Source organism: Sarcophilus harrisii, chromosome 1 (genome assembly GCF_902635505.1).
Source record: "Sarcophilus harrisii chromosome 1, mSarHar1.11, whole genome shotgun sequence".
Classification (NCBI taxonomy): domain Eukaryota; kingdom Metazoa; phylum Chordata; class Mammalia; order Dasyuromorphia; family Dasyuridae; genus Sarcophilus; species Sarcophilus harrisii.
The window spans coordinates 218,899,822-218,923,020 of record NC_045426.1 but is presented as its reverse complement, the minus strand read 5'-3'; the positions used below and the strand labels follow the sequence as shown (position 1 = coordinate 218,923,020).

At 32.5% G+C, this 23,199-nt stretch overlaps 1 protein-coding gene across 4 annotated transcripts in view; it reads right to left on the bottom strand.

The window, feature by feature from the left end:
• GNE (glucosamine (UDP-N-acetyl)-2-epimerase/N-acetylmannosamine kinase) overlaps positions 1 to 23,199 on the bottom strand; it is a 75,968-nt gene that overhangs the window by 10,006 nt on the left and 42,763 nt on the right. For all 4 annotated transcript variants that reach the window (XM_012542687.3, XM_012542690.3, XM_012542688.3 and 1 more), the window contains exons 7-9: positions 11,573 to 11,783; positions 5,971 to 6,100; positions 476 to 697 (exon numbers count right to left, since the gene is read on the bottom strand). In XM_012542687.3, the coding sequence (XP_012398141.1) occupies positions 476 to 697; positions 5,971 to 6,100; positions 11,573 to 11,783 (563 nt within the window). The remainder of the gene's footprint in view (positions 1 to 475; positions 698 to 5,970; positions 6,101 to 11,572; positions 11,784 to 23,199) is intronic.

The following is a 23,199-nucleotide window of genomic DNA, read 5'->3' as shown; positions in this document are numbered from 1 at the left end:
CTGGACGATTTTCCCCTAACCTGAATTCCTGACTCCGGCTGATTTAAAAATACACGGTCTTCACACCTAGAGTATAGCCCTTTCTACTTGTTCCTTTTCATTTTCAATAAAATCAGCCTATTGTTCCAGCCTCTGTTTTTTTTGAGGTCCCAATTCTCATAAATCCCTTTGGCAATCTGATGAGCTCTAGAGAATCTTCTCAGATTAATATTTTTCCCAAACGAATAAAATAGACAACCTAGAATTTCAAAGGAGACCAGTTTTTTATATATTGAAATATAATTTTATATGGGTGAACTTGCAAAAAATCGAATAGCATCAAAAAGTTTGGGGATTAAGATTGACAAGCAGAAAAAAAGTCAATATTCACTAAGCCATACTGTTCAATGGACTAAAATGTTTTCTCCAAGAAATCACTACACCTGTGTTGGAGACTTCCTCTAAATGAAACGCTGCACTGATTTGCTTTTCTCACCTGTGCCTGTGATAAGTGTCACAAAGTTTTCCAGTCCTTTTCCTTGACCAAATTTTCTTTCTGCCAAGGCAGCACAATTGCCATCATTGTCTACCCAGACAGGGAGATGCAATGTATCTGAGATTGGGGTCCTCAGATCCACAGAACTCCATTCTTGAATAAGTTTGGTAGAATGTAGTACAATTCCTTCACGAGGATTTACACGTCCACCTGTGGAAATACCTGGCCATAACCAAAAATATACAAACATTAGAATGAGTGATAGTGGGAATTGAGTGAACCACAGTGACTCCATTTTGTGACTCAATTCTGAATCTAGCTCAGTTACTGTTCTATTCAATTATTGGTCTACTACAATTGCATTATTTGCATAATTTGAACCTATCCCTGTGTGGTTGCTTAGAAACTCTTAATTAAGGACCTAGCTTAGGCTTAGCAGAAACCCCGTCTCATTTCAGAAAATCCATATTTCTTATCTAAAAACTGGTCCTATATTGGTTAATCAGTTATTGTTCCCCCGTTCCTTTGATTTAATTATAGACACTTAGGAGGGAGTTAGACACTTCTTATTTTTTCAAGGAATTTTACCTGTTTGCTCTCTCTCTCTCCTTAATTTGTAAAATCCCTAATTTTTTCTCCAACCAAAAAGCATTTTTAATGGCTAATTAATTTCTTTTCATTGATTGGTCTTATTTGATTATTTCTCAGGCACAAAAATCTCTTCCCCCCATATTTGGGGGTTCAGTGCCAAAACTGAGACCTGGTTGCAGTTTGTTGAGCAATTAGCAGGTATCACTTAATAAATTTATCACTATTATTAATTTTAATAATATTATTATTAATGGTTAGATTGTGTGATGTTCAACTATTATAGTTATTAGCTCTTCTCAGCAATACAGTGATCCAATAGACTTTGAATGGAAAGCAACATCCACATTCAGAAAAAGAACTATGTGGATCAAATCATACTATTTTCACCTTTTTTTCTTCCGTCTTTTTTCTCTCATAGTTTTTCCCTTTTGTTTACGATTTTTCTTTACCAACACATGGAAATAAGTTATAAATGATTGTACATCTGTAACTTATATCAGACTGCTTGCTGTCTTGGAGAGGGGGAAAACAGGAGGGAAAGAAAGAAATAAATTTTGGAACTTGAAATCTTTCAAAAATGAATGTTGATGAGTGGATGCCCATCAGTTAGGGAATGGCTGAATTAGTTACAGTATATGAATGTTATGGAATATTATTGTTCTATAAGAAACAATCAGCAGGATGACTTTAGAAAGGCCTGGAGAGACTTACATGAACTGAAGTGAGCAGAACCAGGAGATCATTATACATGGTAACAACAAAATTATGCAATGACCAATTCTAAAGGACATGGATCTTTTCAGTTATGAGGTGATTCAGGCCAATTCCAATAGACTTGTGATAGAGAGAGCCCTTTGCCTCCAGAGAGAGCATTATAGGGACTGAATGTGGATCACAACATAGTATTCTTATCTTTTGTTGTTATTGTTTTTTTCTTTCTCTTTTTGATCTGATTTTTCTTGTGCATCATGATAGTTGTGGAAACATGTATAAAAGAATTGCACATCTTTAACATATATTGGGTAACTTGCTGTCTAGGAGAGGAGGTAGAAATAAGAGAGATAAAATTTGGAATACAAGCGTGAATGTTGAAAACTATCTTTGCATATATTTTGAAAAGAAAAAGCCATTATTTTAAAAAAGGAAAAAAATATCCATTGATATTAAAGACAAAAAAGTTGAAAATCATTGTTACATTTAATTGGGAAAATATTATTCTATTAAAATGAAATTATAAACACATACACACAAATAAACATATGTTTGAAAGCTTGAACCTTTGTTTCCTCAGACATTTCATCTTTTACCCACCATACCAATTCTAATTTCTATTACAGTTCACAACTTCCACAAACAGAATATGCTTCCAAAAATAGTTTGCAATTTTGAAATTTGGAATGTATTTCTCTAAATAGACACAAATAAGAATTAAGTTCCTGACTAGCCAGCAAAGCCAATTAACCCAAAATATAGTTGGAATTAATTTGTATTTCCCTTCAAGTTGCATAATACAGTGGGGATGAACACTGAATCTAGAGTCAATATGGGTTCAAATCCTGCCAGTCACTATCTATGTTAACCCCCCAGGATTTCAGATTCCTCATGTTACAGATGAAGAATTTGTACACACATATATGTTGACAGATATCCCATTTTTAAAATAACAGTGTATTTCCTAATACACCATATGATCACAATTATACCTTTTGATAAATACTGTTTAGATTGCCTTTCACAAAATTTAAAACAATTTGCAATTCTGCCAGCAATGTGTGAGTATACTTTGCCCACAATCTTACCAATACTGAGGTCTGTTACTTTGTTGTCTCTGTCAATACCAACTGATTTGATTTTTGACCATTAGTGAGATTAAACATTTTTAAGTGATTATTTATAACGCTTATCTGCTTATATTTCTTTAAAAAATGGTTTTTTTTTTAACCTCCTCTATTTTGTTGGTGGAGAGAAGCACCTATCACCAACTACTTCAGTTTTATTAACTTCACCAAAGTTCTGGCTGAGTATCTTGTGATGTCAGAAACAGGTGTTAGATAGCTCAAGTGACTTGATAGAAGAATAGCAGTTGCTGAATCCTGCTTTTAAGGTGGTGGTGGTTGTTTTTTAAGGTTTTTTTTCTTTCTTTCTTTTTACTTCTCTTTTTTCCATTTAGAATCATTTCTACTTTTGGCTGGGGAGGGTAGACATCTCCCCTTTAGATGTATAACTACTTTACCATTTCCCATAAAGTTTGGGGCATTATTTACAATATTTATATTCTTAAACAACAATACCAAAACTGAACATTTTTGTACTCTACTTTCCTTATCATGGTTCCACTTTGAAAAGGCTGAAAATGAAAAAAATTATACTATCTTCTATAATGCTACTGACAAAGTAACACTGCCAAGGTTTAAAGATTTACAAGAAACTAAAATCAGTGATCCATTATTTAATTTACAGACACTGACCATTGTGAACCCTTCAAAAATGGAGGGATATATATGTACACATATACATACACACATATCTATGTGTATATGTATATATGAGCACATATTACATGCTACACAAAGATTTTTAATAGATTTTTTAATATCACGATATAATCTTCAGCAAGCATGGGCTAATGGTATTTCAGAACTCCTACTTTGAATCTCAGCTCTCACATTTATTAGCCATATGTCTGCTGGCAAGTCCCATAATCTTTCTAGGTCTCAGTTTCTTCATCCACAAAATGGGCATGATAACAGATTGCCTATTTCATAGAATTCATGTGAAGAAGCCTTTTGTTAACTATAAAAGATTACATAAATGAGAGCTATATTACTAATTTGCAGAAAAGACATTGTAACAAATGAGAATTGACATTTTTAGGTCCTTGAAATGCAAGGGTGAATCATTTAAAAAGAAGTAGGGAAACTCGAGTAAGACATTTATTGAAGAGCTTCAAATTGAGAGAGCCAACCCCCTCTTTTACACTATCTTCACACATAATATAAAAGGCTAACAAATCCTCCACTTCACCTAAGTCAGGTCTTTTTCTGTCTTCTGTGTATACCATATTCATTTCCTCAATTTGTACCTCCATCATTTTTCTCCAACCTAAAACAATCCACTCTGTTTTTCTCTGCTTATTCTTATCTAAATTAGATAAGATATCCTTCAAGGATATATCCTTTTGCGAACCATTCTATCATGACAGCAGAAAATACTAAGCTACCTCCTCCTCTGAATTCTTATTTCATATACATTACAAAGGAAGAGGCAACTCATGGTAGAGTAGACTCAGTGCTGGGTCTAGAGTCGGTAAGATTTTATTTCAAATCTGGCTTCAGATACTAATAATGTGAACCTGGGCAAGTCATTTAATTTCTGTTTGCCTCAGTTTCCTCATCTGCAAAACAGGGATAATAATAGCACTTTCCTCACAGGATTGTTTAGAGAACCAAATGAGATATGTTTTTTAAAAATAATAATAGTTTTTTATTTTTCAAAATAGATGCAAAGATAGGGTGAATGTCAAAAACTTTCAAAACTTTGTGTTCCACATATATTGTATTTAGGATATACTGTGACATATTTAACATGTATAAGACTGCTTGCCATCTGGGGAGGGGAGTGGAGGGAAGGAGGAGAAAAGTCAGAACAGAAGTGAGTGCAAGGGATAATGTTGTTAAAAATTCCAGGCATGGGCTCTGTCAATAAAAAGTTATAATTATTATTATTATTTTTTTAATAGCCTTTTATTTACAGGATATATACATGGGTAACTTTACAGCATATAATTATTTTTTAAAAAAACTACCAAAAAGAACTTTTGTGTTCCAAATTTTTCTCCCACTAGTAAGCAATAGAATATAGGATAAACATGTGCAATTCCTCTAAACATATTTCCATATTTGTCAAGCTGTGCAAGAAAAATCAGATCAAAAGGGAAAAGAAAAGAGAAAGAAAAAAAAAAAACCAAGCAAACAGTAACAATAAAAAAGATAAAAATACTAAGCTTTTATGCTTCGGTCTCCATAGTTCTCACTCTGGATGCAGATGGCTCTTTACAGCACAAGTCTATTGGAATTATTTTGAATCACCTTATTGTTGAAAAGAGCTAAAACCATCATAGTTGGTTATCACATAATCTTTTTTGCTGTTTATAATGTTCTCTTGGTTCTGCTTATTCCACTTAGGCTTTTCTGAAATCATCCTGCTCATCATTTAATTTAGAATAATAATATTCCATAACATTCATATACCATAACTTTTCCAGCCATTCTCCAACTGATGGGCATCCACTCAATTTCCAGTTTCTTGCCACTACAAAAAGGGCTGCTACAAATATTTTTTGCACATCTGGACCCTTTTGCCTTTTTATAATCTCTTTGGGATACAGATTCAACAGAAACTGCTGGATCAAAGGGTATACAGTTTGATAGCCTTTTGGGCATATCACTCTTCAAAATAGTTAGATCAGTTCACAACTCCACCAACAATGTATTAGTTTTACCACGTCTCCTCCCAACTTTTATTATTACTTTTCCTATCATCTTAGCCAATCCCAGAGGTGTGAAGTAGTACCTCAGAGTTGTCTTTATTTCCATTTCTCTAATAGTGATTTAAAGAATTTTTTTCATATGACTAAAAATGGTTTTAATTTCTTCATCTTAAAATTGTCTGTTCATATACTTTGACCATTTAATGAGATAATATTTGTGAAAGTACTTAGCACAGTGGTATTATGCTATGCTGCAATACAGGAAATACCATAAAATGTTTATTCCCATTATGAGACAATTATCATTTAATATTGCTGATCAATTCAAAATATACATCAGAACACAGAATATCTTACAATCTTACTCTGCATTAATATTAAAATATTCAAAATTAAAAATATATATAAAACTCACCTACTCCCAAAATTCTGCAATTTAGTTTTACAGCTTCTGCTGCAGCCTCCACACACATCTGTAGAATTAATTTAATTCTTTCTTCATAAGTTTTAGGATTGGACTGAGTGTTCTTCTTAACTACTTCACCCTATAGGAAGAACAAGACCAGTAAGAAGTGAAATATATTAACATTATTATATACTGAGGATAAAAAATGATTACTGATTCAAGATTGATAATCCAAAGATAAAGCATGAAATATTCTGAGAATAGTTCTACAGTTAATAATACTACAAAATGGATAAATCCAGTTAAAATTCCTTGTTAAGTCACATTAGTTTATCCAAAGTTTTACATACCCCCCTTCTTATTTTTTTATCTAAATGGCTTTTTTTAGTTTTTATCCCCCATCACTATTCTGTATATTGCACATACTCCTAGAGATCTCTTTTTTCTATTTCATAGAAATAGCCCATTGCTGGGCAATGGGTATACAAAAACAAAAATTAAATAGTGCCTTCCCTGAAGGAGTTTATATTCTATCAGGAAAAACAACACACATATAAATATATATATAAAATAAATTTAAGATAATTTGAGGGAGAGGCACCAATATCTGGAGGACTCAGGAAAGGCTTTATGTAAAAAATGGAGCTTAAAGCTAAGGTTTGAAGGAAACAAAGTGCAAAGATAAAGAGCTGAAAGATAATATATCATGTGTGAGAAATAGCGAAAAAGCTAGTGAACTAGATCATATAGTGATATATTCTAAGTAATGAAAGGATGATTGAAGGAGGTTGTTAAGTGCCTTAAGTGAGTCAATTGCTTTGGGTTTTTTTGTTTTAAACAGGAACAATTTAATTATATGACTTTGACATCCAGAATTTATAAAAAACATCTACAAACTTGTTAAGAACAACCAATATTCAGAATTGTAGAAGTGTCAAGTGCCATGCTCAGCACTGAGAATAACAACTAGAGAAAGCCAGTCCATGGTCAAGTTCACACCTGGAAGAAGACAACACATTAGACAGTTCAACTGCTGGGCAAAGCAAAAGACTTAAAAGTCCCAAGTCCTGAAAGTTCTAAGACTGTTTGAATCTTCGGATTGTCAGCAGGTAAGATGACAATGGGCCTCCTAGCAAGGCAGGTGGTAAAGTCGGGGAGTACCAGCATCCAGGATTGTAAGGTTTGTTTAGCAATCTACCTTACCTGAAGGAAAAATAGAGATTCCCAAATCATGTCAGCAATCAAGCAGTTTGGATTGATTCTAGGTGGTATGGGCAAGAGTTGAGCAAGTGAGAATTCAGTTGAACCTTAGCATTAGTCCATGTGACCAATGTCTACGGTTGTGGATAGCATTTTTTTGTTTATATTGTTTTAAAGGAAATTTAAAATAGCACACAGAAAAACTGAGAAAGCATATGAAGAAAATGACCAAAAATAGTCACGAAATACAGCTTTAAGACAAAATGGGGAGGAGATAAAGAGAAAATGATTTGGTGTTTATATTGCAGGGTTAAATGGAGTGACCCTTTAAATTCAACATCTTCAAGTATTAATTGAGACTTCTCACTTATTTCTAGTTTTTTCTCTAGCTAATTTTTGAGCTTCAGCATTGCCTTCAACTTTTAAAGGAGCAGAAACATACTTCAACATTCATGTCACGAGTCATTGAATTGGTCTTTGCAGACAACATTTTTATTTTGACTTTGTCTTCCAGCCATTTTCTTTCCAGTTGTTAATCCATTCATTTGTATTTTTGGTGACAAGGTAGCTATCTATCTATGTACACAATAATCTTCTCAAGGTTTGGGGCCTTTGCTTTCTCAACACCTTTGGCAACTGCTGCTTCTGATGCTCTTTGGTGTCTATAGTCCAGCTTGTGCTACTTATGTTTGGATCATGGAAGGTCCCCAGCGGACACCCATACCTCTTGGTGGCCCTTCTCGCCCACTGCTTTTGCAAGTGCATTTAGCACACACCGTGCTTTGGTGGGATTGCAGGTATGATTGCCCATACAGATTTTCCAATGCTTCTGGCTATACCTCCACAAGTCCTCAGATTGTCTCCAAATCATCTCCAGCTTCTCCAAAGGTTTGGTGGGGAAAGAAACTGACTCTGTCCTTTGGAGAATGCATCAGTCCAATTATTTTTGCAAGAAACAATAGATACCTCTTGTTCCACTGTGAAACAGCAAAAACAAAATATACAGCAATGTCCCATGAGAGCTTGCCTGTTCCTTTTTCACATTTCATTAAGGTTCACGGATTTACAGATGAAAGGGACCCTAGTAATCCTCTCATTCCAAATCTGCTCATTTTACATATGAGGAAACTGAATCCTGAAGAAGTTAAGTGATTTGCCACACATAATAATGTCAGAGCTGGGATATGAATTGGATCCCCTGTTTTCTAATCCTTGATGCACTGCATAGTCCATTCTTATAAAGATTTTACAAAGATGAGAAAATAATGATGTGAGGAAGTTGTTGCTGTTATCTTCTCAGTTGTCTGTTTTGTCTAATAGTACATTCCATGATCTTTTCCTTTTTTTGGGAAACTTTCCTGCATTAATATATATTTAGAATCCAAAGTTGAGAACATTTAAATTTTGTTATTTCTAGCACTGATCTGTTCTCTGAAAATTTTGTCAGGTCTAGTAATCCTCCCCAACTTCATTTTTCAAAATGCTATTGTCCCTCTATCACACTGAGTACTGAAGGTGACTTGCATTATGGTTACTAATGAGCATAGCGACCACAGGGGGAAAAGAAGGAAAAAAAGCATTTATTAAACAGTTACAATATGCAGGCACTATTTGTCCCAAGTTATAGAAAGGCTGACAGATGTGTTCCATATAATACCAACTTGTCTTTCCTGATTAATTTAACAAGGCCTTTCAAAATGATCTTATCCAAATGGTTTTCATTCTAAATTCTCTGCAGGTATATTTTCCTATTAATCGCCTTATGCTGTTTTATGAAACACTACTGCTTTCAATTTTCCATATTCCTCCTCTCTAATATAATCAGGGATGTCCTTGGAAGTTAGTATCTCTTAACTTTGGCAAGGACAGCAAGTGTTTATTTACTATATGAAGAGATGTCTGTTCTTTTTGCTTCCTTCATTGTGACAATTTTTAATTTGATTATTATTAAGATATGGTGCTAAAAGTCAGGTTGTATTCTTGTATTCTTTCCTGTTTTTCCCAGAAATACCAACTTTTAAAAGATCAGGTTGGAGATATTAAAATTGGGCAGTGTCTTTTAATCTTTATGATTTCTTCAAATTTGGTATTAATTTTAATTAATGTTCTAACCAGATTTGACTATATAAAAACAACTAATTCTGAAAAACCTCCAAAATAGGCAACCAGTCATTAACTACATAATAAAATAGTAAAATTTGTTTTTTGATGTTGTTCCACATGTGCCACATCCATTTCCTTCTCATTTGATTTTTGAAATATTCCTGATTAACAGACATAAGCTTCTGGAGAATCTATAACTTTTAGATTCCTTCATTTCACAATTTGTATATTTTTGGACATCATATTTAAGCACTTATCTTGCTAATTACCTTGATATTGTAATAAAAAATTAGAAAGATAAATGTTGACTTGCTTTACAAGATTTTAAGTTATTCATAGATTTCTTTTCTATTTCTTCATCCTCTTTAATCAATGTTGATGCATAAACTTCGATTATCTTCTCAATGGATTGTGCTTTTGAACAGTTCAAGGTGAAAAGACCAAACATGTATTTCCTTAAAATCTTTATGATCTTTAAGGCTAAATGGCTACACATCAGAAACACCATAAAAATGTTCCTCCTTCCAGCTACAGATTGGATTAAATGGTTACTGAAGTCTCTTCCAACTAAAAAAGTCTGTGATTCTGACTTCCACATGATGATAATTCTTATTTTCTCTAAGTGAAGGATGAAAAAAATTCTTCAAATTCTTTTATTTCCCTAAGGAGAATTGATGAACTACCCTTCACTTAGATGCAAGTTCTTCATGTCTTTTTGGTTTCATTCAAAGGAAAATTGTCAAAAAGAACATAAGCTAACTACTTGTTGGTTTCTGAGCAAATATGATCATTTAACACCAAGTTTAATTAATGGTTATGGATCATTTAAAATGGCATGAACATCTACCCCCTCACACTGAAGAAAGAGGAAGAACTAAGTACTGTTTTATATTTTAATTTGTTCCATGGGCCATTTTGTTGAGGGAAAAAAATATTACCTAAGCAAACAACATTGTGGGGATGAAGCTCTACTTAGGCTATCTCTCAGCCAGCAGACTCAGGATACTGTCAGGAATATACTTGGAAAATTTTCTAATTAATTTGAATCAGTCAGAACTTGCACTCTGTTGACATAACCTTTCAGAAGGCAGCTTGTCTTGAAATAATAACGAGACAGAGTAGAACTTCTGTAGAGGACAACAGGTTACCATAGTGCAAGCAGAAGATATTTCTTAATCATCATTGACTTTAGATATAGAACTAGAAAATTGTATCTGAATCAGGCTAGAAAATAAAAGCGAGAAGAATAGAAGCTCAGGAAAAAAGGCTTGGGATAAAGCAGTATGTAAGGACAACAGAGACCAGGCACTTCTTTTTTTAATAAGTAGTAGAATTTGTAACTCATTTATTTGTTCTTTCTCTCCAATACTATAAATATAGAATTTTCTACTTCTTGTGTTTTCAACCTAAGTTTGTATCTGAGAGGGGGAAAGCAATCCATTTAGTATCAAATTAATGATACAAAAAACTATTTCAGATTTGTGGTTTTTCCATATATTATTTTAATGATTCTACAAATATTCTTTAACTGGTACTCAAGATTTCTATTTTAGTCCAATTGCCTCAGCAAAAAAAAAAGATTTCTGCTTTATGCTCATTTATTAAGTATGTTATAAATTAATTTGAAATTTGTCTGATATTAATCTTTGTTTAGATAATATAAAGACCTTAAGTCACAAAAAATTCTTAGAATAGGACTGAAGCTATGATTTCACTGACACAGAGAATTCCCAGATGAGGAAACTATGACTATCAATGTAGTAATTGACTCCTTCTTTGCATCTTGTAGTATAAAGAACTGCCTAGAGTACTGAGAGGTTAAATGATTCACCAAGAGTTAGAGAAACAATATATGTCACAGGTAGAATTTGAACCCAGATTTTTGTGGTTTTGAGTCTGACTCTATATACGCTATGCCAAACTGATTCTAAAAATAAAAAAAACCACTTTATGTCCTTTATAAACCAAGTAAAAGATGACCATTTGTTCTCAATCTTTCTCCTAAGCTTTATAATTTATATGCAAATAACAACTGGGATACTGTTTAGTTCTCTGAAACATTAAATACTAGTAAAAAGCATAGAGATATGTATATACACAAAAGTATAATTTTCAACCTTAACACCCAGTCATTATTTACTAAAATTATAATTCTAAAATTTAATATAAATAACTTGGACAAGAGTCACAGAAATCAAGAAATCATAGATTGGTTGCAATCTATTCCAATGGAGTACCCACAATGACGAAATTACAGATGAACTGAAGTACTGAAGAATTAATTCTCTCCACTTTAAGGTTAAATTACCTTCATACTGACTATTGCAACTCGGAGGTTTGTTCCACCTAGATCAACAGCCAAGGCACTTTGGGTTTCAAGAATATGATCAATGTCTTTAGAGATGTTCTCCTTTACAGGGGGAAAGCAGAACTTCTTTTGTAGTGGTTCTTGGAGATCAATTGATTTGAGAAACTTCAAAATCCTCGGAACAGCATTCCCATCCCCATATATCTTTGAACTGCAACATCCAAACATAGCAAATGATACAAAATTTATTGTCACATTGTGTTTTTAGATATGCCATCCAAATCTCTACGCTGAATGCCGACATATAACAAAGCTCAATTTTTGGATCAAAAGTCTGGATTCAATTTATTACTTGAGAGAAAATGAATACAGAACTGGTCACATATAAAAGAATGAATTAAAAAATTAATCTTTATACACTTGAGAAGGGAACTAATTGAAATAGTTGAGGGAATTTCCCCCAACTATTCCAATTAGTTCCCTTCTCAATTCTAAATTTCTAAATTCTAAAGTTTAGAATATTTTTAAGATAAGATTTCCTTCCTACCTTTTAGTACTTATACACAGGTCAAGATGTGAGGCTACATTTTAAAAGCTTTGGGGTCACAAGGCTCCAGTCTTAGTTTTGCCAACTTATTCTATATGATCGCAGGCAAGTTTTTGAAGTCAGTGGTATTAAACTCAAATAAAATGGATCCCTATGGGCAGCATTTGACTCCAAAAAGACAACAATGACAACAACAAATAAAACACTAACTGTGTTGCAATATAATCTTATTTTATCAAACATTTCCCAACTATATTCTTTACCTGACTTGGCAGCATTTTAAGAGTTATATAGTCTACTTGCCACTTAATCTATCTCAGGTTCAGTTTTCTGAGGGATAATGTACTAATTTGTAAGGGATTTTACAAGGATCAAATAAGGCAATCTTTATGAAACTCTTTGGAAACCTTAAATGCAAAGAACTAATAAGCTACTTTTAAGCACTTCTCAGGATCTACTAGGAATTGCAGAACATCTGCCATTCTATGAGAATAGAAGGAGTTTCTTCTTTAGGAGTTCTCTAAATCAATGAAATAATAGGTCTAGACCCTCCCTATCCAGAAAATTAAATACCATTTGGATTAGCAAGCCCTTTTATTAAAAAAAAAAAAAAAAAGCAAAGCAAAACAAAACAAAACCCAAACTGCAGGCATATAAAGGTAAACTTTAGCCTGACCCCTATTTAATTAGTCAATTGGAACTGATTTATTGAAGTCAATTGATTTTAATTTGAAATTTGAATTTAATCAAATTAATCAAATTTAGTTAAATTTATATATTATCCAAATTAAAATTAAAGTATTTTTATAGAATTAGAACTATGGACAATTCTCCCCTATCCTCAGATGATAAACAATCTGAAACTTATTAAAAAAGGTTTTCCTTTTGGTTCATAGACTTCAATATATTATTTTCTCAATAATTTTTTACTTTTCCAATTACATATAAAGATAGTTTTCAATATTCATTTTGATTCCCCATCCCCCCAAACAGCAAGCATTCTGATATAGGTCATATATGTACAATCATTTTATATCATATTTCCATGTTATAACAACAGAACAGCATTTTAATAGAAGAGATACACTAAACTTGAATTTCAGCAAGGAAGGAAAGAAGGAGGGGAAAAATTAAAAAAGAAGGTTTTACAGTGCTGAAAAATTACCCATGCATATATCTTGTAAATAAAAAGCTATAATAAAAAAAAAAAGTAAAAAGAGATCCTAAACAACATCTTTGAAGAAATAAAGGAAAACTACACTGATGTCTACAACCAGATGGTAAAATAGCCATTGAAAGAATCCATCAATCCCCTCCTGAAAGAGACCCCAAAATGAAAACTCCAAGGAATATCATGGCTAAATTTCAGAATTATCAGATCAAGGAGAAAATACTGCAAGTAACCAGAAAGAAACAATTCAAATATAAAGGAGCCACAATCAGGATTACCCAGGACCTAACAGTTTCTACCTTAAAGGATTGAAAGGTTTGGTATGTGATATTTTAGAGAGCAAAGGAGCTTAGACTACAACCAAAAATCAACTATTCAGAAAAATTAAGCATTATCTTGTGGGGGAAAAGATGGGTATTCAATGAAATAGGAGATTTTCATTTATTTTTCATGTAAAGACCAGAAGTGAACAGCAAATTTGATCTTTATATACATAACTCAACAGAAGCATAAAAAAAGATAAGAAAGGAAGAAAAAAACTATTTTTAAAGGTTAAAAAAATTTATATCTCTATATGAAAAGATGCTATGTTTAACTTTTGAGAACTGTATCTTTATTAGGAGTATACTTAGAGGGTGTAGGTATAATTTGATAATATTGTGATGATATAAAAAAAGAAACTAGGGATGGAAAAAGGATTGTACTGAAAAGAAGAGGAAAGGAGATATTAAATGGAAAAAAAATTACATCACATGATGAGGCAAATAAGACCTATTACAATTGAGGGAAAGAAAGAAGGGGGATAAGCATTGTGTGAACTTTAATCTCATCAGATTTGGCTCAAAGAGAGAATATCAGACATATTTAATTTGATAGAGAAACTTGCCTCACCCTATAAGGAACTAGGAGAGAAAGGGGAAAGAAAAGGAGGAGGCTAATAGAAGGGAAAATAGAAGTGGGGAATGGTATAAGAAAAGGAAGAGGGGCTATAAAAGGGGATAGTAGATTGAGGAAGGTAGTAATCAGAAGCAAAATACTAGGTAGGAGGGAAGGGGGGAAAATATAACTTGGGGCAAAATAAGATGGCGAGAAATACAGAATTAATCATTTTAACTGTGAATGTGAATGGGATGAGCTTTCCCATAAAACAGAAGCAGATAGCAAACTAGATTAAAAGCCAGAATCCTACAATTTTTTGTTTACAAGAAACACATTTAAAACAGACTAATACATCCAGAGAAAAGGTAAAAAGCTAGAGCAAAATCCATTATACTTCAGCTGCAGTTTAAAAAAAAAAAAAAAAAAAACCAGGGATAGCGATCCTGGTCTCATATAAAGCAAAAAGTAAAAATAGATCTAATTAAAAGAGATAAGGAAGGAAACTATATCCAGCTAAAGGGTAACATAGATAATGAAGTAATATCAATACTAATAAAATATATATATATGTATGTATGTATATATATATATATATATATATATATATATATATATATATATATGTCCATATCCAAATTCCCAAAGAAGTTGAGAGCTGTAAGAAGAATTGGATAGCAAAACTAAATTAGTGGGGTATCTCAACTTCACTCTATCAGAATTAGATAAATCAAACCACAAAATACATAAGGAAGAAGTTAAGGTGGTAAATAGAATTTTAGAAAAGTTAGGTATGATAGATCTTTGGAAAAAATTGAATAGGGATAGAAAGGAATATACTTTTTTCTCAGGGGTACATGGAACCTACACAAACACTGACCATGTATTAGGGCATAAAGAGCTCAAAATCAAATGCAGAAATGCAGAAATAGTAAATGCATCTTTTTTAGATCATGATAAAAATTATAATTAATAAAAATTATGTGTAATAAAGGGCTAGGGGGAAACGGACCAAAAACTAATTGGAAACTAAATAATCTAATCCCAAAGAATGAATGGGTGAAACAACAAATCATAGATACAATCGATAATCTCATCCCAGAGAATGACAGTAATAAGACAACATACCAAAATTTATGGAATGCAGCCAAAGCAGTTCTTAGAAGAAATTTCATATATCTAGATGTTTACTTGAATAAAATAGAGAAAGAAAAGATCAATGATTTGGGCATACAACCAAAAAATGAATTAAAAACCCCCAATTAAATACAAAATTTGAAATTCTGAAAATAAAATGGGAGATTAATAAAAGAAAGTAAAAAAACTACTGAACTAATAAACAAAATTAAGAGTTGGTTTTATGAAAAAAAAGATAAACGTTTGGTTAATTTGATTAGAAAAAGGAAAGAAGAAAATCAAATTGCTAGTATTAAAAACGAAAAGGGAGAACTTTCCATCAATGAAGAGGATATTTGAATAATTAGGAGCTATTTTGACCAATTGTCTGCCAATAAATTTGATAATTTAAGTGAAGTGGATGAATATTTACAAAAATATAGATTGCCCACATTAACAGAAGAAACAAATTACTTAAATAGTCCCATTTGAGAAAAAGAAATTAAACAAATTATTAACCAATTCCCTAAGAAAAAAATCTCCAGAGCCAGATGCATTTACAAGTGAATTTTACCAAACATTTAAAGAATAGGGATAGAAGGAGTCCTACCAAATTACTTTTATGACATAAATATGATATTGATACCTAAACCAAGTAAGGTCAAAACAGAGAAAGAAAATATAGATCAATTTCCTTAATGAATATTGATGCAAAAATCTTAAATAAAATATTAGAAAAGATATTATAGCAAGTTATCACCAGGATAATATATTATGACCAAGTAGAATTTATATCAGGAATGTAAGGCTGATTCAATATTAGGAAAACTATTCACATAATTGACTATATCAATAACCAAACTAACAGAAATAATATGATTATCTCAAAGGATGCAGAAAAAGCATTTGACAAACTCCAATATCCATTCCTATTAAAAACACTAGAGAGCATAAGAATAAATGAGTTTTCCTTAAAATGATCATTAGTATCTATTTAAAACCATCAGCAAGCATCATATGTAATGGGGATAAACTAGAAGCATTTCTAATAAAATCAGAGGTGAAAAAAGGTTGCCCACTCTAAAAAACTACTAGAAACAATTAACAACTTTAGCAAAGTTGCAGGATGCAAAATAAAGCCACATAAATTATCAGCATCCAGCAGCAAGAGCTACAAAGAGTAATTCCATTTAAAATAATTGTAAATTATATAAAATATATGGGAGTCTACTGCTAAGACAAAGTCAGGAATTATATGAACACAATTACAAAACGCTTTCCACATAAATAAAATCAGAACTATCAAGTGTTCATTGGTAGGCTGAACTAATATAATAAAAATGAGAATTCTACCTAAATTTATCTACTTATTCAACACCATTCCAATCAAACTGCCAAGAAATTACAGAGCTAGAAAAAATAATAATAAAGTTCATCTGGAAGAACAAAAGGTCAAGGGAATAAAAGAAAACAAATGCAAATGAAGATGGCGTAACTGTACTAGTTCTAAAACTATATTATAAAGCAACACTCACCAAAACATTTGGTACTGGTTTACAAGACACAATAGTCAATGACTATAGTAATCTAGTGTTTGATAAACCCAAAGACCCCAACTTCTGGGATAAGAACTCACTACTTAACAAAAATTGCTCTGAAAATTGGAAAATAGTACGGCAGAAATTAGGCACTGACCAACACTTAACACCTTAAACCAAGATAAGGTCAAAATAGTTCATTATTTAGACATAAAGAATGATACTATAAACAAATTAAGGAATTTGTGGCTGAAGAACTGGAGTACATTATGAAATGCAAAATGGATAATTTTGATTATAAGTTAAAACTTTTTGCACAAACAAAACCAATGCAGACAAGATTAGAAGGGAAGCAGAAAACTGGGGACAAAATTTATGTCTAAAAGTTCTGATAAAGGCCTAATTTCTAAAACACATAGAGAATTGACTCAAATTTAAAAAATACAAGCCATTCTCCAATTGATATAAACAATTTTCAAATGAAGAAATTAAAACCATTTCAAAACTGTATGGTATGAAAAATGCTCTAAATTATTTTTGATCAGAGAAATGCAAATTAAGACAATTCCTGAGTTACCACTACACACCTCTCAGATTGGCTAAGATGACAGGAAAAGAGAATGATAAATGTTGGAGGAGATGTGGGAAAATTGGAACACTAATACATTGTTGGTGGAGTTATGAACTGATCCAATCATTCTGAATCTATGCCCAAAGGGCTATCAGACTGTGCATACCCTTTGATCCAGCAGTGTTTCTACTGGGCTTATATCCCAAAGAGATCTTAAAGGAGGGAAAGGGACCTGTATGTGCAAGAATGTTTGTGGCAACCCTTTTTGTAGTGGCAAGAAACTGGAAACTGAATGTTCATCAGTTGGGGAATGGCTGAATAAGTTCTGGTATATGAATGTTATGGAATATTATTGTTCTATAAGAAATGATCAGCAGGATGATTTTAGAGAAGCCTGGAGAGACTTACATGAATTGATGCTAAGTGAAGTGAGTAGAACCAAAAGAACACTGTACATGGCAACAAGATTATATAATCTTGGCTCTTTTCACAATGAGGTGATTCAGGGCAATTCCAATAGACTTGTGATGGAGAGAGCCATCTGCACCAAAAAGAGGTCTATAGGGACTGAATGTGGATCCCAACATGTGTGTTTGGTTTTTTTTCTCATTTTTTCCTTTTTGATTTGATTTTTCTTGTGCAGTGTGATAAATGTAGAAATATGTACAGAAGAATTGCACATGTTTAACATATATTGAATTACATATATTGCTGTCTAGGAGAGGTGATAGATGGAAGGGAGGTAGATAAAATTTGGAACACATGGTTTTGCAAGAGTGAATGTTGAAAATTATCTTTGCATATATTTTGAAAATAAAAAAACTATTATTAAAAAAAAAAGAAATGTAAGAATGAGTCATTCTGGAAAACAATTTAGAATCACACCTAGAAAATTCCTAAATTATTCATACCCTTTGATCTAGAAATCCTAATAAGTAGATCATGGAAAGAACTTTTATGTACAAAAAAATATTTATGCAACACTTTCTGTTAAAGCAAAGAAGTGGAAACAAAATAGACACCCATCAATTGGGATGAATGGTTGAACAAATTATTACATATGAATGTAAGTGGTATTATTGTGCCATAATAAATAATAAAATAAGAAATTTTAAAATGACAGGTCTGATATAATTTGAAGCAAAGTGAAATAAATAAAAACAAGAGAACAACTTATGTGATCACTACAATAATGAATATGGATACAATTTTTAAGTACTTGATAACTCTGATCAGAGCATTGACTAATTATAATTGATAAGGAAGCATTGCCCACCTCTTAAGAGAGAGGTAATAGACTCTAAGTATAGAATGCCACATATGTCTTCCAGAAAGGTCAGTATATAAATTTGTTTTTCTTGATTACACTTGTTATAAGGGGGGGTCTATAAACTGTAGTGTAAAAAAGAAGAGTTCCTGAGGAAGTCGATGGATAGTAATTATAACCCTTAATTTGATTTATAATTTGTTGCCTTTTTGTTTTTATTTTTATCTTTAATTTTTAGGATTTCTATTATTGTGCTTACTAATGAGGGGTGGGGTTCTTTGTAGCTTTTTAGATGCAAAGTCAATTCATTGATCTGTTCTATCTTTTATTTTTATTTTTATTGGCTTTAGATATCTCAATTTTGGGGTAAGGAATGCTTTGGCTTCATGCCAAAAATTTTTGATTGTTTTGTGATTGATTTTTGTTGTCATTATCTTATTTATTTATTTATTATTATTTCTAGTATTTGTTCTTTAACCAATCCTATTTTATGAAGAAATAAGGCTGCATTCATGTTTGAACCTTTTTTCCAAATGCCCTTTGCTAATTCTATTACTTTGTTCTTCTGTTGTCGGTAAAGGATATATTTGCTAATTCTGCTACTTTGTAGAAAAGATTTCTACTGCTGCTTAGAATACTTTATCCTCAGCAACTGAAATCTGTGCATAAACTGCAATTATTTTCACATTGATCTTTTAAAGAAATATTTATGATTATTATTGATATACATATATATGATCAAAAATTCCATGAAATAATATTTATTGTTACCTTTAGGCATATAATAAAACCCACTCCTCCAACTTTGGGGTAGCCTTCCATTTAAAGCCACAATTTCTTTCTGGTGTTATTTACAGTGAGAATGTCAAAATTCATCTCCTCTGCAGCAATATATTTACACTTTTGACAAAGGCACACACAGAGTTAAAATAAAGAGCTGGAGCAGAATCTATCACAATCCAGCTAAAATTTTTAAAAAGCCTATAGCATTCTCTTTAATCCAGCAATACCACTACTAGCCTGAACCCCCAAAGAGATCAAAAAAAGAGGGAAAATATTTATATTTATACATTTGTACAAAAATATTTATAGCACTATAAATGTAGAAGGGCAAAGAATTGGAAGTTGAGGGGATGCTTACCAATTGCAAAAGGTAGCTCATGACTGTAATTATTGTGCTAAAAGAAATGACAGGAGTGTCTAAGGCTGTATTTGAACTCACATCTTCCTGACACCAGGGATGGTGTTCTATCCAATGTGCCATCTAGCTGCCCCTTCCAAGAAAGAAATAAAATATAGATGTTCTCCCCAAAATTTATATGATTGTCACAGAAGATATTAAACAGAGAATCCAAATAGAAAATGTATATTCTATGAGATCCTAGGATCCTCCAGATGATACTATGGAAAATAACACTGTGCTAACTTTATCAAGTCTTTTAATATTAGATTTAATTTTAATTAAGTTACTTAAATTTTTAATTTATTTATTTAATTTTAATATTCTATCTTTTGATAATAATTGAAAAGATTTTAGCCTAACCATCTACACAGAAAAATTCCTATTTCCTATTTACATAAGATGGCACATAAAAAGAATGCCTATTATCTTCAATGGTCAATAATAATAATGTCAGAGGTTTGATGGTGAAAAATATTTCCAATTAGAGCGGTTCAGAAATGAGGTATACATTTTTTACAAATGCCTGGGTTGATTTATTTTGCTTAACTGTATTTATTTGTTAGAAGAGAAGATTCTACTGTTTGGCAGAATATCTGTTGGAAAGTAATAGTGATGTAAAAAAGGGCATCAATAAATCTTTTTTTTTTTTTTAAAGAATACATATTTGTCTAAATTGCAGTTTATTAGTTGTCCTTTGTTTTCTCTTTTTTCTTTTTTTCTTTTTGCTGAGGCAATTGGGGTTAAGTGACTTGCCCAGGGTCACACAGCTAGGAAGTGTTAAGTGTCTGAGGGCACATTTGAACTCAGGTCCTCCTGACTAATGGGCTACTGATCTATCCACTGCGCCACCTAGCTGCCCCTGTCCTTTGTTCTCAAAGACTTGATGGTAGTTGTCCTTCCTTCTCAAAGAGGAACAAAATGACATCACTACTTAGTCAAGTTAGTGTGTCCAACTGTGACTTATCAGACCAATCAATAGGAGCTCGGAATCCTCTGCCCCGGCTTGGACCCAAATATCCCTATGCACATTTGTGGTAGATTCTCTAACTTTGTGTATCTCGTGTTTCTTCTGAGCTAGCTCAATCCTGTTTTGCTCAGAGAGCACAGCACCGTCTCTGATGAGGGCACATCCTGCAGGGCAGAACTGTGCCGGTGTCTTCCATGTCATACAATAGATTCTATAGTTCTTAAGAAAGACCTTGAGAATGTCCTTGTATCACTTTTTCTGACCACCTTGTGAATATTTGCCCTGTGTGAATTCTCCATAAAATAGTCTTTTTGGCAAGCATACATTTGGTATTTGAATAGTGTAGCCACCCCAATTGGGTGGTGTTCTCTGCCAAACCAAAATGACATCACTGTCTTGGGATCAAGATACAGTATGTCTGCCTGTGGTTAATCAGACTAGCTTGGAAGGCTCCACCACAGATCAGATGCAAATATTCCATAAAAACGTTCAGAGTATAGAGGACTCTAAATTTCACTTCTCACATTTCTTTTGAGTTACTGCAATTCTGCTTTGTTCACAGAGCACAATATCTTACACTACGAGATATAATTGAATAGTCCATCAGTTCATACTGCAGTCATATGGTAAACTGGGCCCAGAATTGAATGGAATGAGACCAGGCTAGATTACACATAGGAAATTGAAGAGAACTTTTAATGGCCTTAAATTATTCCTTGCAACAAAAGGCCCATTTTTTAATAATAATATTCTATGAATGTGAATCCTAGAATATCCAAGTCTTTGATGAATTATGGATGCATGTATCAAGGGAGAACTGCTTAGTAGGTGTTTATAAATGGAATATAACCAATGAAAAACCACTCACCAAGAGTAGCATAACAGATACAATCAAAAGGATATATGATCAAGAGAGAAGATAGGCTTGTCATGTTGCAACAGTGAAGAGCAACAAAGGAAAGACCATTTCCATTGTTACTCATGTATAATTGAGGATTCCAGAGGAAACAAGCCCTCTAGAATATTAGGTAAACTTTGTATGGGATTTATGGAAAGATAAGGACAGGAAGACAAGGAATCATATAGGATTCAAGTATAGTTGAATTCTGATCTGCATGACTGTAGCAAATACAACTGATAAGAAGACCATAGCCTCATTAAAATATTGAAGGCTATTTGGTCTATCAATTTAACCCATTTAGAGTTTTTTATATTTATTATTTGAATATTGATTCTATTATATGTTAACAATTCCTCCATATTCAAACTATCTAGTATGGTAAAAAGAATGACATTTATGCTTTCATACCAAGTCACCACTAAATGTTGAATAGTACTGTAGACTGGTGCACATAGGTGGCACAATGGATAGAATGACAGGCCAGGAATCAAGAACATTTAACTGAGTCCAAATCTAGTCTCAGATATGTAGTAGCTGTATGACCCTGAGCAAGTCACTTAATCCTATTTGCCTCAGTTCCTCATATATAAAGTGAGGTAGAAAAGGAAATGGCAGACCACTCCAGTACCTTTGTCAAGAAAACTCTAAATATGAAGATCTAGATACAACTGGAAATGAATGAACAATAACATTAAAGATTGTAGATCTTCCTTTAAGAGGATATCTATCTATTAACAACTTTTTGGGTCCAATCACTTCATTAATCCAAATGTACCTTGTACCATCATCCACCCATATCTCTATATCTTTCCCAGCTAACAGTATAAGACTGTTAAATCCTTAAATATCTTGCTGAAATCTAGACATGCTATTCTAGTAATAATCTGATCCAATCTGATATGGCCTATTCTTTATGAGACCAAGCTGTGTCTTGGTTCTCTCATTTAAAAAAATTCTCAAAAATCAGCCTTTTAGTTGTAAGTTTTAGAATCTCACCAGGAACCAAAATTAAGCTCAGCCATTCTTTTCATTTTTTTAAAACTGAGACCTTTATTCATCTTCAGTCATGAGGTTTCTCTCCCATCATGCCCAATTTTTCAAAAGTCACCATTGCTTAGTAATCCTTAATGAATACTCTTGGATTTAGTTTGTTTGAGCCTCAATACTTTCATTCAATGACAACAATTAGGAGCTCTCTCACTACCTATTCTTCTTCTAATGTATCTTTTTCCTTATTATGGTCATAAACTTTTCTTCTTCTAATGTATCTTTTTCCTTATTATGGTCATAAACTTTTCTTCTTCTAATGTATCTTTTTCCTTATTAAGGTAATAAACTTTTCTTCTTCTAATGTATCTTTTTCCTTATTAAGGTCATAAACTTTTCTTCTTCTAATGTATCTTTTTCCTTATTATGGTCATAAACTTTTGAGTCTGTTTCGAGACTACCCTAACCTTACTCAGGCTTACTTTGGCTGACTAGAGTTAACA